The 16,300-nt window shown below is 40.5% G+C and overlaps 2 protein-coding genes and 2 non-coding genes across 4 annotated transcripts; 1 reads left to right on the forward strand and 3 right to left on the reverse strand.

The window, feature by feature from the left end:
• Nucleotides 1–128: 128 nt before the first annotated feature.
• TCP1 (t-complex 1) lies at nucleotides 129–11,843 on the reverse strand. The gene is made up of 12 exons (XM_053382300.1): nucleotides 11,699–11,843; nucleotides 9,738–9,823; nucleotides 8,385–8,513; nucleotides 5,621–5,718; nucleotides 4,595–4,705; nucleotides 4,126–4,307; nucleotides 3,491–3,617; nucleotides 2,133–2,308; nucleotides 1,805–1,928; nucleotides 1,292–1,484; nucleotides 836–999; nucleotides 129–465 (listed from the first exon to the last, which is right to left on the reverse strand). The coding sequence occupies exons 1-12, from the start codon at nucleotides 11,766–11,768 to the stop codon at nucleotides 249–251; spliced, it is 1,677 nt and encodes a 558-aa protein (XP_053238275.1). The 5' UTR covers nucleotides 11,769–11,843; the 3' UTR covers nucleotides 129–248.
• Nucleotides 7,030–7,165, reverse strand: LOC128411683 (small nucleolar RNA SNORA29). The gene has a single exon (XR_008329889.1). It is a non-coding gene; the product is annotated as a small nucleolar RNA SNORA29 (small nucleolar RNA).
• LOC128411684 (small nucleolar RNA SNORA29) lies at nucleotides 10,296–10,431 on the reverse strand. The gene has a single exon (XR_008329890.1). It is a non-coding gene; the product is annotated as a small nucleolar RNA SNORA29 (small nucleolar RNA).
• Nucleotides 11,844–13,212: 1,369 nt separating the features above from the next.
• On the forward strand, nucleotides 13,213–16,043 carry MRPL18 (mitochondrial ribosomal protein L18). The gene is made up of 4 exons (XM_053382306.1): nucleotides 13,213–13,428; nucleotides 13,964–14,150; nucleotides 14,593–14,827; nucleotides 15,831–16,043. The coding sequence occupies exons 1-4, from the start codon at nucleotides 13,359–13,361 to the stop codon at nucleotides 15,900–15,902; spliced, it is 564 nt and encodes a 187-aa protein (XP_053238281.1). The 5' UTR covers nucleotides 13,213–13,358; the 3' UTR covers nucleotides 15,903–16,043.
• Nucleotides 16,044–16,300: the final 257 nt, after the last annotated feature.

Below are 16,300 nucleotides of genomic sequence, written 5' to 3' on the forward strand. Positions count from 1 at the left end.
CTAGGCATGACTGCACAGCATTCCTTGGTGTAGAGAACCAAAAGCATTATATAGTGACTTCAGTTTAAGCCCCCAAAAGCTCTTAGCCACCTTGCATTTTATTAGGTGCTTAAATATCAGAACAAATATGAGGACACAGCCATTTTTGAATTTTAAGTAATTAAGCAGAAGTGCAACAGCTTCATTAACGCACTTGTACATACAAGACTACAAAGACTTTTACAGGAACAGTTGGAATAAAAATGCATTTAGTCTTCAATTGCTCCAGAATGAACTGCATCTTCATAGCATCCGCCTTTATCACCTTTACTTTCAGGGTGCAGCTTAATAACATCATCGATTCGAAGAATAGTAATTGCAGCTTCTGTTGCAAACTTCAGACTCTTTGTTTTAACCACAGTAGGCTCAAATACACCAGCCTGCTTGTTGTCACGTGGCTTTCCATTGATTAAATCAAGACCAATCCTTTAAAAACAAAGTTAATTGTTTTAGATAGGTACATAAACTTTAGATTGGTTTAATATTCCCAAATGAAGAGCTGACTTTTAATCCCAATTTTGTAACATTTTTGATACAGCGAGAGCAAGTCAACATTTAGCTCCTGTGCTCTTCCTCAAACTTTTATCCATTTTTGTCAACCTTGTACCTGAATGAAGTACACCACCAGAAAAACCTACCTTGGCAAAGCTGCCATTACAGACACAGGGCTTAAGTCATTTTTTAAAGATGATTTGTATTGAGTGCTGGCATATTAAGACTAGAACTGAATGTTTGATAGCTATATGTCATTGGGCTTGTGACAAACAATTCCACTTCTTTCTGCACTGACACTTACCATTTCAAGTTTTTCCGTTCTGGATTCACTTGAGCTTCATTATGAAATGCCCTGAGTTTTGCAACAAGATCTATAGCATCTTGAGCAGCATTGACTGCTAAAGTGTTTGGAATAACCAGAAGCGATCTTGCAAATTCCGCAATAGCAAGCTGTTCACGTGATCCCTAATTAAAAAAGAATTATATTATTAGCATTTCAGAACTGTAATGCAAAAGAACAATGCCTTATTAGCAATAAATAGTCTGTTGTGCTGACAGTTAGTTGAAGTGATCCCATATAGGTAATTAGAATAAACCTATCCATTTTTAAAATCAATCTTACATTTAAAAATTCCCAATGCATCTTTCAACATTAAGTGAATTATGGCTGCTCTCAACTGAAAAAAACTCCAAAGCTACAATAAAACAAAGTTCACAGGCAGAAGTGTTTCCAAACATTTATTAACTAGAAACTTACCATGCTGGTTGCATAATTTTCTAGGTAAATAGAAAGCGCTGCTTCAACTGCACCACCTCCTGGAACCACAGACTTTGACTCTAATACTCTTTTGACAACACAAAGAGCATCATGCAAGGATCGCTCCATTTCATCACACATGAAGTCATTTGCCCCTCGTAATATAATGGCAGCTGTAGTCCGTGCCTTAGTACTGTTTCAGAAAGACAAAGTGAAAGGTTCTTATTCCTGAGTTATCAAAAAATTTAATAGCTAATCTAACCAACCCTATTTAGCTATATTTTTGAGTTACTCATTTTTCATTACGTAGTTAACAACAACTGAATTGTGTCCAGGTTTATCAAGAAAATTCATGGTCTCAAACTAATTACAGAGGACTGAAAATAATCTATCCCACACATATAACTGCTCACACAATTTAAAAGGCATCATGGCAACTATCAAACAGGAAATTTCAAAAGATGTAGCAAAATATGCTGGTGCCATTACTTTATGCAAGAGAATAATTCTTACTTTTTGATTAAGATTAATTCATCATCACAAATTCTTTCTTGAACCACTTCTTCTGCTTGTCCCAACATTGATGCCTCAAAAGTTTCTTCACCTTCCAGATTTGCCAGGGTTGAACACAGAGTGGCTTAAAAAACAACAACACACAAGCAAGGCCTTTAGTATGCTTCACAAAAGCCACTTTCATTATGCCAAACAACCTCACTCATATTTGGGTTTTTAAGGTCCAACAAGTGGCAGTAAGCAACGTGTTTCTATATATTTAACTTCACTACTAACAAGACTAGCAATCTGTGGTGTTAAGATTTAACGCTGAGATGTCTGTAGTTACCTCCAGAAGCCTTAGCAATGCGTTTAAGATCTCTTTTTAGAACTCTGCGTACTCCCATGGCACCAGCATCCGCAAAGTATTTCAGACACATATCATCAATTCCACCAGTAGTCAAAACGACATTTGCGCCTGTGGCCAAGATCTTATGAATTTTCTCTTTAGTGATGTCAGCCTCTCTGCATGAGAGAGTAGGCATGCATTAGTTAAACAGAAACAAACTCAAATATGAAATTAATGGTTGAAAAGATAAAATACTCCATAAAACTAGCTGTGATTTAATGTGCGATCTATCTTCCCAATTATATTAATACCCATTTCATATCAAATGCTTTCCAGACATGCATACAGGGCCTCTGCTAAAGATCTTTAAAGATCAAAAGTAGCATTTTGAAATGAGTTGGACACCTGTGCAATTGACATGTGATCATAATGCCCAGTCCCATATAAAATCTTTGCAGATGTATCTCATATTAACTGCAGTTTCCAAACCATCTTCAAAGACAGCTCTCCATACTATACAATTGTCTCATTTGAAGGTTACCAGAACATGCATCACCGCTATCAGAGACTGGTAAATTAATAAAGTATACAACTTCATCCAAACCCAGTTGTCTAGCAATAGACAGAAGCATAAGCCTGTGGGATAGCTGAGTTAGTAAAGCTAAGAGTCCTATGCTCTCAGGATTATGGGTTTAAGCCCCATATGGGACAAAAATATTCCTACATTGCAGGGGGTTAGACTAGATGACCGTTGTGGTCCTTTCCAACTCTACCATTCTATGATGCAAAGGTTGCTAGACCCCACAAAAAGATGGAGCTACATCAGATGTAGCCCTACTGCAGCCTTTCTTTATAAGGTGCCCGCCAAGGTATTACTGACACTAAAACTTCCATGCATGAGCACTGGTCAGATAATAAATAAATGATAATGATAATAAATATAATGATAATAATAATAATAGTCAAAACATCTGGAAGGCACTAGGTTTGAGAAGGCAGCCCTACTGCTTTCAGTTATGGCACACAATTACAAAGATTATGGAGCTCCTTATTCAGGTAGATGAGGAGGCAAACTTGTGGGAAGGTAAACTGATTTAATTGATTTCAAATTAGCCATGAGCTTAGATTCACACACCAACACTTAATTAAAAGAAATCTGCTGCTGCTCTTTATAATCAACTTGAATTGAGCTGTTCTTTGCAGGAATAGTGATACAGTTTGGAACACACTGCTTCAAAATTCTTAAGATTCCGTATTTGCCCCCGGTTCTTTTTAAACATGTTTCACTATCTAAGACAAGCCTGAAACCTATATATACACACTATCATTTTAGTTCAAAGTGTCCCCCCACAGCATACCTCTGCCTAATCTGGTCCAGTTTTTCAGGATCTGTGACTATGACCTGAACACCAAGCTTCATTTTAGTCTTCTGTAAGCTGAAGTCAAGACATGCAATCTTTGCATTTACTATTCTCTTGGGCATACCTTTAAAAAGGAGAAAAAACATACCACACACCCTAGGTTGTTTATTAAAATACAGTATTTCAAAATTATTTTTAAAAATCAAGTTAGGAATATTCTTTAAAATGTGCTATTAGTAATTCTTGTAGTAAAGTTATTCACCAAAGACTCATTTTCCTGAAATCCACTCTGTTCATAAACCCTCTAGGCTAAATCAGTGTCCATCCATTCAAATCATGCATTATTGGTTGATACACTTTTACACCACAAATCTTCAGACATCTACTAAAAAGTGAGCCCCACTAAATACTACCAGGTATGAGGGTGCAGAATTGCAGCCCAAGACAGAAGAGGACCAAGTGTCTCCTACAGTTTATTTAGGATCACACTTTCATGTTAAACGGAAGTATTAACTACGTATATTTTAGGCCATCTACTAATACTTTAGGATTCCTCAGAAAAAGAAAGTGCATGTGTGTCTTTGCTACTAACACAAAACTCTATTGCTTTGTTGATAAGAATGTGACCTTACCTTGGGAGCCCACAACACAGTTCAACGCATAGCCATTTACAAGAATGCTCTCTTTCTGACTGCGACCATGTGCCTTCAAAACGTTAATGGAGTTGATGGGATAGTGTGCTTGCCCTTTTGAATCTGTGTATTTTACTGCAAGTGCAGCATCCACTACCATGTTGGCAAAGAAGTCACTGTCACTATAAGAGAACTGTTAAGGAGAATAGGAGCAGTTGAGCATCTATTAAATTTACTGCACATCTCACATTAAAAAGACATTATAAATATCCAAGAGGGTTTCATAGTAGCTAAGACTAATGTCATTATACAGATGCAAGTTCTCTGGAAAGACATTCTTAAAGGAATGCCAATGATATCAGGATTAGACCATGCCTTTATACCTCCCCCACTACATATATAAGAAAAATTGCTATTTTTCTCTTCAAGGTAGCACTCAATACTTTGCTTCCACAAACTGAAAGGATACATTCCAATGATTTTGGAGGACATTGATGTTTTAGCTGCATTAATAAGGCAGTCCCTGCCCAGCTCATCTGAGTTAATAACAAGGTTCTCATTGATGTATCGAACTGCCTCCCTGTTGAATAAAAGCACAATTTTTACAAGGTAGTTATGATTTAATTTTAATGCTCTCAATGCTTTGACTACTTACAGAAATTATAACATTAACAGTAATTTCATCTCTGAAAATGGAATAAAGGCTGAAAATGAGTTATTTCCTTCCAAGGATAGCTTATGAAAGAGTTTTAAAATACTACACAACCTATAAAACAACCAAGCTGAACCCAGCAAAGAATAAAATACAACCTGGATCAATGAGTTTAATCACAGCAACTTAAGACTGCCATCCTATGGTGGCTTAGAGGGTGTGTGAGGGTCATAGACAGAATGGATCTCCTACACCTGCAGAAGGAGGCTGATCATCTCAAATCTCCTTCTGCAGGTGCAACAACCTCTACCATATTTGCTGCTCCGATAGCGGTTAAAGACAAAAATGTGGTCCTGCAGGCTTGTGAAATGAAGAGGATATTTGAATCAGTCCTGGGTACACCTAGACAGCACACACACAGAGATGGGACTTAGTCCAATACACCTGGAAAGCATGAGGTTAGCAAATGCTGACACATAAAGCCTATGGCAGCTGTTCTGCCAATGTATTTCTCCTTACCTTCAGCATAAATTGCATATATGATTGGCCTGTAAGTATGTTAAAAACCCTACATAAATAAGTCTTTGCCTGGTGTCAAAAGGATAGCAAAGTGAGAGCCAGCTGAGCCTCCCTACGAAGGACATTCCACATGCAGCATAACACCAGTGCTCTTTCCCTACTTGCCATCCACCTTTCTTGTGATGGCTGGGGCCGTTAAATGTGCTGTCACTGAGGCAAAATAACACGCTGCCCTAAAATAAAAATCTTAAGATTCAATAAAACTTTAACAGGGAAGGTTGAAATTGCTCAGCAGTAGATTTCACCACTGAACAGTTTTCTTACTTGCAAGCGAGACGATATCCGCTAATGACAGAAGTGGGATGAATTTTCTGTTTAACCAACTCATCTGCATTTTTCAAAAGTTCTGCAGCAATGATCACCTGTTAGAAATAACAGAGACATGATTTAACAATATGCAAGCTATTCTGTGAAAAAATTACAGCATAGTCAAGGCATAAGCTTAATGAAAAAAGAATAGTCTTAATGTGATAAGTTCATTCTCTTTAGCAGATCGAAAGTATCATTTGCAGGTCACACTTCTTGCTGGCTCTGGAGGGACCATTAAATATCCTTTCTACTCTTTCCAAGATTCCATGGCTTAAGAGGAGTTGGCGCTGGCCTGGCACAGTTGCCCTAGCTTATCCTGTCCACCATTGCAAACAGCAGCAGCTTTTGCTGTATGGGGCCCATGTCCTCTCATAGCCTGGAAGCTGAGTTCTCACCCCAAGTCCATGGCTGCAATGTCTTCCTCTTCCTCTTCAAAAGATAAGCACTTGAGAATACCTAGTGTCTGTGTAAGGGAGACATATCCTATCAGATGTCTGCTCCTTAAGAACCACATGTATGTGTCCAAAAACCTGAGCCCCAACCAGCCCTGGCTAGGTGGAAGTGACACGGTAGAGAAGCTTAAAAAAAAAAAAAAAAAGCCTGTAGATTATCATGCAAGGATAAACATAGCTCAGTATATGCCTGTTGTCTTGTGGCAAGAAGGGCCAGAAACTGGGTGAAGAAACAGAAGGCTCTTAATGCACAACAGCATCATTATTCATTTGCTTCCCCTCCAATTTTAACACAATTCTAATACCCTATCAGGAATAACCAATGAAGTCAGAAGTAGAACATGGGTTGTCCCAAAGGCATTTAAAGAGACTGACCTGGCTACAGAAATGGAATCCAAATATGGTCTAAGAATTATATTTGTTGGTTCTGTTGCTGGGGCAGACTTTAACAACTGCAGTGCTTTCCCAGGCAAATCTTCCAAAAAGGAAGTTACTGCTTTTGCTTGCTGGGAGATGGGGAAATGATGGCCCCATTTTTTTTTCTCGTAGGTGGTTACTTCTGGCTACTGCCAAAGCAGACAGATAAAAACTAAGGTTTGTTCTCATGTTAATGTGAGAAGTTACTGAGTTCTTTGTATAATCACTGTGTGCACAAGGATGAAGGAAAAACAAATAAGCATCTTTCAGAGTACAGAAGAGAGTATACTCGTCCCTATGCTGTGCTGATGCTGGTCTGTTATTCAGAATAGCCAATGCAGTCCCAAAAACTTTATTTTTCTGCCTCAAGCTACTCCATCTTTTAATTGCACCACCCCCTTACATGAACTTGCAAGAAGGAATAATACGGCTGACAGTAAAGTGTAACAGGTGTGTTTTCTTTGAATCCAAACTATAAGCCTGCCCAAAATAATTAAGAGTATGTACTGCCATTTCATATAGGATGAATACATTGTCAATATTCTCCTTCAGACCTTTGGCAGTCATTTATTTATCCCATAAGCATAGCCACTTATTTTGCAATGCAAATAAGTGGTAGTCAAATGGGAAGACTTTCCCTCCAGTTGTAACAGTAAACACAAGTAGCCTTGTAAGTGGGTTCAGGAGCGTAACCTGTTTAAAAATAATTCATGGGAGAAAGGGCCGTATCTAATGCTGCAGCTCCTCTGGCACTAGGGATGTCTGTGTGTGCAACTGGTCTTCCTCTTCCTCTTGTATCCCTCTAGCCTGCCGTGTACCCTCAAAATCAACTCTAGAGGACTGGAGGACCTTCCAGAGTAGATTCCAGAGGTGCAAGAGGGGAGGAAGAAAGGAAACCTAAGTGCTACTGCACCAGTGGCACCTTGCTAGTGCAACATTAGATACAGCTCAAGATCTTTTCGAGGAGCGTCTCCACCCCCATCGTTCAGCCTGGACACAGAGGTCCAGCTCCGAGGGCCTTCTCAGTAGTGGCACCTGCCCTGTGGAATGCCCTCCCATCAGATATCAAGGCAATAAACAACTATCTGACTTTTAGAAGACACCTGCAGGCAACCCTGTTGAGGGACGTTTTTAATGTTTTGATGTTTTAGCACAGGGTCAGCAACCTTTTTCAGCCATGGGCCTGTCTACCGTCCCTCAAACCATGTAGTGGGCTGGACTATATTTTGGAAAAAAATATGAACGAGTACCTATGCCCCACAAATACCCCAGAGATGCATTTTAAATAAAAGCACACATTCTACTCATGTAAAAACACGCTGATTCCCAGACTATCTGTGGACTGGATTGAGAAGGTGATTGGGCCGCCCCCGGGCCTTAGGTTGCCTACCCCTGTTTTAGCGTGTTTTTAATTTTCTGTTGGGAGCCACCTAGAGTGGCTGGGGAAACCCAGCCAGATGGGCAGGGTATAAATGATAAATTATTATAGTTCTAATTCAAACACATTAAGCTGGAGTATGTAATTTTAAAACTGTTTATCAAGTCTGTTAATTATGGTATTTTGGCTTGACAGGTTGATTGAGCATACTTCGTTTCAACAATAAATGAATAATCCTTTATGTGAAACAGGCTTTTATAAAATAGGCTAAGGAATAAATAGACATAGCAAGCCTAAAATTAAGTAGTTGCAGTATTTTTAAAATATCAATACAGCAGGTTAATTTTGTATGTATCTAAAATAAATCATATCTATGCTTAGATTTCAAAGCAGACCTGAGTGGGACAGCACAGAACAGTATTGTGCTCCCAGCGTTTTTTCAGTGCACATGAATCTACAAACATACACATACCACAGACGTGGTCCCATCTCCAACTTCTTTGTCTTGTAGCTCTGCCAGTTCACACAGAACTTTTGCCGCAGGATGTTCTACCTCCAGCAATTTCAGAATAGTTGCACCATCATTAGTAATAGTCACATCCTAATATTCCAGATAAATAAATAAATAAATAAATGATTGTTACTTAATATTAATCACAATTATGAAATATAATAGGAAACATTATGCAAATAATCATAAAGAACTGCTTAAGGGTTGCTAGGGACTTGCTCAGGGGTCCCTAGTTTTGGACTAACATTTCTAGCTGTCAGAAAATGTGGCTGCCAAGTTCCTCTGCCCAACATCAGCCAATGAAGCCCCCCCCCCCGATTTTCCTGAGGTAAGGACAGGCTGGGAGCTGGGAGGGCTTACCCTCAACATACAGTATCAGCACTAAGCAGTCTGTTTTTTGCTGCAGGTTTTACCAAGCAGCAACCAAGCAAGACCCCACCTCATTTTTCTGCTTCAGAGAAGGAACAGTTGGTGAGCTTACTGGTTTGGTCCTGCACACTCTGGTCATACAGCTACCAAATAACCTCCAGCTTTCCTTTCAGTGTTGGAGCTGAGAAGAGGACAGGGATAACTGTGCAGCTGTTGGGAAAATCACCACCCACCCCTTTCAGCTTCAAAGTGAGGATGGAGACTGGTTGCTTTTTACTCTCACTACGATGAGCCAAAGTCCCACAAGTCTTAATTAAGTGCCCATTAAAGGGACATTTTGCCCATATTTTGCAAGGCTGCTGAGAATGGATAACTGAATTACCGTGTATATTTACCCAATTCTGTTTTAAGCCAAACACTTGTGACCAACAAGCTATGGAAATTATTTGAGTACAGTAATGACCATTCATAACCTAAGAATATTCTTCACAACTGAGAGCAGGGCAGTGGGGTGCGGGAAGTGAAGACAAGCTACAACAATTAACAATGATGTTGTTCATTGCTCCTGCTCAAGCTGCACAGAAAAAGCACTTTGGTTCCTGAAATTAATTCCAATTGTGCAGATAAAATATAACTGATAGAATTCTACAGAATGGGGTAGTAAGTGTGTGAAAACGGTCCAGATGCAATGATCCCCAGACATACACCTCCAGATAATAATAATATTATTTATTATTAATATTATCCTGGTGCTCAGCCATCTTTACTTGGTCTTAAGTAGCCAATAGCCAGGTACAAAATGCGCCTGGCAAATTTTGAACACTGAAACACATTAAAAAACATGTTTAATTCAGGATAATTTTACAGACTTACTGAAAGACATATCTTGGTTACACAGTGCACTTTTCTCTTAAAATGTACTCATAGAAAATAGTGTTTACTTACACCAATGTCATCCACCAACATTTTATCCAAACCAACTGGGCCAAGAGAACTCTTCACAATATTGGCAATGGAAGCAGCAGCCATAACTGTTCAGAAAAACAGATACATTTTCCTCTCAAATAGCGCCAAGTGTTTTTCTTAAAACAATAGGTTATGTGGTATAGATGATGCCATATATACACTTATTTAAATCAAATCTTTTTGGAAAAGTAGTTAATTCTGGTTAAGAAAGCCAAACTTCACACTTTGTTTAGTATTTAACTATAGTAATACTGTACCTCAATGTTATTTGTCCATGGTTTGAATGGGGGAACAAGTGTTTTGCAGAGAACCTCTAAGATGAATCAGAGCCTCCTCAAGTAGGCTCCATTCACACAATCCATCCAGTTTTTCACAAGGAATGGACCACACAAGCAGAGTTTGTAATAGGCATTTTCTAGTGTAAGCACAGATCCATTATAACAGTTCCATGCACAGTGTGTCTAAATGTTCTCAGCCTCATTTGCGCACCTGAACCAGTCCAAAAGCAATGAAGTACATTCGCTGCCTTTGTAATACTGTACTATGTTCTGCCATTTAATATAGGAGGAAGACAGTGTTCATTCTTCTCCTTCAGACTATGACAGGCTTTTCTTTATCCCATAAGCATAACCTCTTATTTGGTAATGCAAATAAGTGGCAGTAGAATGGGAAGGGTCCAACTCCTATCTGAGCACAGATTCTAAATAAACTTGTACCTGAGCTTGGAAGAATAGCTATATATTTTAATTCAATAGATTAAATGCAGTTTATAATGTTACAAATATGCACAATAAGGCTCAAACATGTTTTTTAAACCAATAGAACTTGTTGTATGAAAGATTAAAATGCAACCTCTTACCACAGATAAACCAAATGCCAGCATAAACATATCTATGCAAGATCTCAATGGGGAAGGGAAAAGACAATGGTGATCAGGATTTTTAAGTTCCCCTCTACTTGTTACATCATCTACCACTACTTGGGATTTCATGTAAAATGAGGAAAAAAACAGGCAACTTTTAGCTTAAAACAAATCTATATTCACTAGCCTAAATCTAGAGTCACCAGTGGTTTTTTTAAATAACAACCCATTCAGCAGTTTATGATTATAGCACTTCTTAAAAGAAAATGTGGTTTCAACGTTATCGTGCAAGATAACAATAGTACAGATTTTAAATGACATTATTTTGAACTAATGGAATTAGGTCAACTGATCACAAGTTAAGATTCCCTTGTGTGCATTACACTCTGACAGAACATTTAACCCATGGAGCCATGTAAATTACATCCCAATTTAACGTTTCAATTACAAATTAGCCTCAATAATTCTTTTTGTGGTTCTGCTTTGAAATTCCTGAAACATATTTTTTCAATCGGTTACATTTCCTACTGGAATAGGAGTGGGCTGCCGATATCATGGCATGGTTTCTCATAAATCCTCAATGCATCCAAGTAGGGCTTCGCAATGTGGCTAAGCAAAGAGACAAGCTTCGGAAGAGAGCCCTTCCATATAAGGAAGCGAACTGCGCCCCCCGCCCAGTCACTGAGCCGCCAATTCTCGCGGAGGCTGACGGAAAAGGAGCGGCTCCATCGCACATGGAAAAAGCGAATTATTTCACGAACGCGAGACCCGAGGCGTGGCGAGAGGAAAAAGGACACTGAGTGGCTGGCTCTCAGTTTGATCCTCCCGATAGATCTCCCCCTCTCTAGAGGCTCAGGAAAGGGATGCCTGTGGGGCAGCTCAACGTTCGCCGCCTTGGCCAAAGGCCGCCCGTTCTCTGCGCGCCCGTTAAGCGCAGGGAAGCCGGTTCCGCCTCACACGCGCGCGCGCCCCATCAGCCCCTGGCGCTAGCGGAGCCGAAGCCACGGTTAGCCTCCTGAGAGGGTTTCGGAAGGCCCCGAGGAAAGTAATGACCATTCCTTCTTTCGGTTTTTTTTACCGTTCTGCGTGCGGACATGCTCGCCGGTGCCCCGCTCTCCGAAAACCGCCAAAGGCCCGTCGAACGCCATCTTGACGAACAAAGAGAGCGAGGCGGCAACGCGCGTGCAGCACTGCAGACCTCGCAGCGCAAGGCTTCCTGGGTAAGCCCGCCCCTCAAGGCGGGGGCCGTTGGGAGGTTCCTAGCTTCGACTTCGCCGGAAGGGCTTAAGAGATGAACCAATCAAAACGCGGGGCACAAGTTTGCTTGGGTCCTGTCTTTTGAGTTTTGGATGGTAATTGGACCTTGCGCCGGAAACGAGCGTTTCCTTCCTGTTGCGTAGCAACAAGTGAGGCGGTTATATGTGTTCTAGAAGATTCTAGAAAGTGGCCGGGATCCGGGGAGGCTCGCGTTAGGAGAATTCCCGAGGTTGAATAAGCGCTTTTGGAAACGTCTCATCAGCTCCTTTCCCAACCATTTTGAAGCTACTTTTGCCTGAGACTCCCCGCAGCTTGTCATGTTGGGGGAAGCTAGTGATATTCCAATGAATTATTATATATATTTATTATTGTACAGTTCAGAAATTAATCTGATGAATTCATTCCGGCAAGCGCCCCCCCCCCGCGGCATCCTTTCACAAACGACAGAAAAATCAGAGCCGTAGTGCGCAAGCGCACTTTGGATTGACAAAATCAAGCTATAGGGGGTTGGTGTCAAAATCGAAGACGTAAGAAAAAGCGCCGGACCGCTCCTCCTACGTAATAAAGGCTGCGCCGGATATGAGCGCACTGTTCTCTGTGAGCCTCGATCGACTCTACGGAAAAGATAAAAGAAAATGTAGAGGGAAATCCCATTGAAGAGGCGAATTCTGGGTTTTCGGTGGAAAAGCCGGTTTTAGCTGTGAAAGGGAGGTGGGGAGGTTTTCTGTGGCTCCTATACGGAACCCAAGTCCCCAAAAGACGTTCCTACTCTTTTACAGATCTTATTTCGTGTATTCCTGGCTCCGTTTCTAAGCATTTAAGGCATGGGAAGTCCAATGCCAATATAGTCCATTCTTGTAGCTTGAGGGAACTAAGATTGAAATATCGCAGGTTAGAGATGAGATTTAGATTCCCTTCCAAATCCTCCGTGCAAAACGCCGCTGGGTGTGTAGCAGTGGTAAAACTGCATAAACTGCCCTCCTGCAAACTCCTCTTCCAACCCAAATTCTGCGTCAGTTGATTGCAGATGCCTTGCATTCCTTTTACATGCTGAAAGCGCTGCGCAGTTGCATGTCCAACAATAGATATAGGGAATATTTTATTTTTGCTGGCGGATCTCAGTTCCAATCCGGGAGAGGGAAGTATCTGAATATATCAAGTCTCTCATTTCGAAAACTACGATCCCATCTACACTCTCGGAAAGCTATGGGTCTGTGGACCCAACATCAAGCCATTAACTCAAAGCGCTGTTCGTTTATAGGACCTTTCTATGGAGAAAAGAGGGTGGATTTCCTTGAAGTGACCAATCAAAAGTAGGGTTACAAACTTGTGGCAGTGCCTTGCCCCCGCCCCCGGGGCGGAAACGGATTTTCTCTCCTATGGTTTGCATATAGAGATAAGGGGTAGAGCTGAAGCTCCGAGCTTCCCTTCGTAAAAATGGTGCTGCCCTGTGTCATGTAGCGTGTGCTTCTCCCGGCGTGATGGCACTGAGGAGGTGGCGGCCTCTGCAGCTGAGGATCGTGGCTAGGGCCTTCCCGGCAGCTGCTCAAGGTGCTGAGATTTGGATTTGAGTGTTCATATAGAATTCAGATGGATCCTGGGGAAGGAGCCCATTTAAGTGAACGGGAGCCTTTTCTAGTCTGGTCATACATATATTTTCTGTGAAGCTAACTCTACTGACTTCGGTTGAAATTTCTTTCAATCGTATACAGTACTTAACTAGGTTTGTGTTCGATGATCCGATCCTAAGCATATATTCTCAGGAGTAAATCTCACAGAGAATCTACTAACTTTTAGAACACCTGGGGTGTTTCGGGGAAAACTCAAGCACGTCTTACTCTGAGGATCGATGCCCAACTTCCCGTTAGTAGAAACTTAATATGTACTTGTTGTAGTACTTGTTCCTTAACAAAGCTGCATGGCTTTCCCTCTCCCCCTTTTCTTTCAAAGGAGGAGCTACTGTGCAGTAAGCTTCTGCCTGGTTTTCCAAATACCTTTGCTGAGGTCACATAATGCAAAAGTTTTGTTGAAATATTTCTGTGCACTGGGTTGTGTTAAACTTTAGTTTTTCTTTATTCATCTGCAGGTATCAGATGTAGTTCTTCTATTCCCAGTTCCAGACCTTCTGCCAAAGATGAAGAGAATACAAGAGAAAATGAGATTGTTGCCCCTGACTTCGTTAACCGTAATCCACGTAACTTGGAACAGTTATCTCTAGCACGGAAAGAGCGAGGCTGGAAAACCACATGGCCAAAACAAGAGTATTGGAATAGGTAGGTTATAATAATGTAAAGCATAGGAGAATTCTACAAACATTTGAAGAATATTTTGCTAAGAAACAATATTTTCTTGTTCAAAGCTTGTCTTTTGTCTCCTGATACGTTTCTTCTAACTTGCCGAGAGCAATTGTGTTATCGTGTTTTCAGGCTCATGCTCAATGTTCTGAATCTCAGCCCTCTTCACAGTCATCCCTGTGAGCAGAGGATCTAAGCCTTGCTTCATGTATGCTTTGTTGCAGTGTTTGCCTTTTGATTTGAGACTTGGAGAGAGGAAGAAGGTGGTATTGTGTAGAAGTTGGCAGGGGGGAGTTCCAGATATAAAGCATAAGGTTCTCTACTATAAATAGAATTCTTTGGAGACTTGTCATTGATACTATATCAGAATAATTGTTGAAGTAAAATAATGAAATGCTATTTTTCGTGCCTTGCAATTCAGGTTGCGACTTGAGCGAACACAGCATCATGTGGAGGCCTATGTTGTGCACTGCAGTGGTCGCATTGTGGTCTCTGCCTCCACTAGAGAGTGGGCCATAAAGAAGCACCTTTATAGTACTTCAGATGTCACAGCCTGTGAGAATGTGGGGCGTGTGCTAGCACAACGCTGTCTTGAAGCAGGAATCAACTTTGTGGACATTAGAGCTACAACTCCATGGGAAAGAAGTGGTGAGGCGGTAAGTAGATTACTTTGGAGTTTTAGGCTTCTGTTAATTTAGAAACTCCTCTTATGTTTTAAGCTCTTATAACAGCCTTGTTCACAGAGCAATCAATTTCTAGCAATGGAGTGCTGAGTGGTTCAACTGATGACAAGTAATCTCCCTTGGTGTACTGTTTCACAATGTGAAACATGTCTGTATAGTGTTGCTAAATGTCACTAACACTAAAATGAGAAATTAGCATTGTTCATGAGAGAATCTCTTGAAGGATTGGGATAATCAATGGGAAGGAAGAATGTGTGCCAGAAAGATCTTATTTTCACATATAAGCTAATAGGATCTGAAATGGGGGTGGTTGACAATGAAGCAGATCTTGGCATCAGAGGTGATAGCTCAATGAAAATGTGTGGCAGATGTGAAAAAGGCATGAAAATTTCGTGCTAGGGATCCTTAGGAAAGAAAACAAAACAGCAAAGTCATAATTCTGTTCTTCAATTCTGTGGTGCAATGGCAGTTACAATACCGTGTAAAGTTCTTGTTGTGCCACCTCAAAAAGGATATTATAGAGCTGGCAAAGGATAGGAAAAGGACAGCTCCCCTATGATGAAAGGTTACAGCTTTGTGGGGGGGGGTTTGTGCGGAGGGGGGAGGTTAAAGAAAAGTAAGGGGATACATGATTATGCATGGGGTGGAGAAAGCAGTTAGAGAGGGTCTTTTCCATCTCTCATTGTATTAGAACTTGGGGCCATCCAATAAATGTTGGAAGATTCAGGATGAACCTATGGCATTTGCCACCACAGGATGTAGTAATAGCCGCTTGCTTGGGTGGCTTTCAGAGCAGAATGGGGAAGTCAATGCTTTCAACAGGTATTAGCCATGATACCCTCAGAGGCACCTGGTTGGTCAATTTGATCTATCCAGTGGGATCTAAGAATTGCAACATTCTGTATGTTGAATATAATAACACAAATTATATACTAAAGGTTGTGATTTAATTGTTTTCTCTTTTTTTTAAAAAAAGGTCCAGAGATTCCAAAATGCTATGGCAGAGGGCGGTGTTGTACTGAAAGAACTGCAAAGAATTTATGAATAAGTTGAAAATTCATAAGAAGATGCTGAGAAATACTTTAGAAAAACCTGCAATTCTGTATTTTTAGGGGAAACAAACACATTTTCTTCCTATGTTAGAATGCTATTGAAACATTTTATGTTAAATAAAGATCTAATAAAATGATGTTGGTGGCAATTGGTGATTTTTTTAAAAAAAATAGTTTTATACAAATTGGTCTGCAGCTGAAACATCTTAGAAATAATTTCAGAGCAGTATATTCCTGCTGCCTTTTACAGCTTCTTGGTCATTGGTCCTGATCTATGAAACTGAAGCTTGATTAGGGCACTCTTGCTGCTTTTCTATAAAAAGTACCCCCATATAAAAAGGATCAGAGAGAGATTAAAAAAACAGAAATTAATTAGCCTGTGGTAACAGTGAAA

The sequence above is a fragment of the Podarcis raffonei genome, chromosome 3, assembly GCF_027172205.1.
Source record: "Podarcis raffonei isolate rPodRaf1 chromosome 3, rPodRaf1.pri, whole genome shotgun sequence".
NCBI lineage: Eukaryota > Metazoa > Chordata > Lepidosauria > Squamata > Lacertidae > Podarcis > Podarcis raffonei.

What these genes read in the sequence shown, in the direction of transcription:
- MRPL18 (XM_053382306.1), top strand. Translation starts at nt 13,359, where the DNA reads ATGGCACTGAGGAGGTGGCGGCCTCTGCAGCTGAGGATCGTGGCTAGG. An exon ending in AAACAAGAGTATTGGAATAG is followed by an intron (nt 14,151 to 14,592) that starts GTAGGTTATAAT and finishes CTTGCAATTCAG; the next exon opens with GTTGCGACTTGAGCGAACAC. An exon ending in GGGAAAGAAGTGGTGAGGCG is followed by an intron (nt 14,828 to 15,830) that starts GTAAGTAGATTA and finishes TTTTAAAAAAAG; the next exon opens with GTCCAGAGATTCCAAAATGC.
- TCP1 (XM_053382300.1), bottom strand. Translation starts at nt 11,768, where the DNA reads ATGGCGTTCGACGGGCCTTTGGCGGTTTTCGGAGAGCGGGGCACCGGC. An exon ending in GAGATGGGACCACGTCTGTG is followed by an intron (nt 5,719 to 8,384) that starts GTATGTGTATGT and finishes TATTTCTAACAG; the next exon opens with GTGATCATTGCTGCAGAACT. An exon ending in TCCTCCAAAATCATTGGAAT is followed by an intron (nt 4,308 to 4,594) that starts GTATCCTTTCAG and finishes GTTCTCTTATAG; the next exon opens with TGACAGTGACTTCTTTGCCA.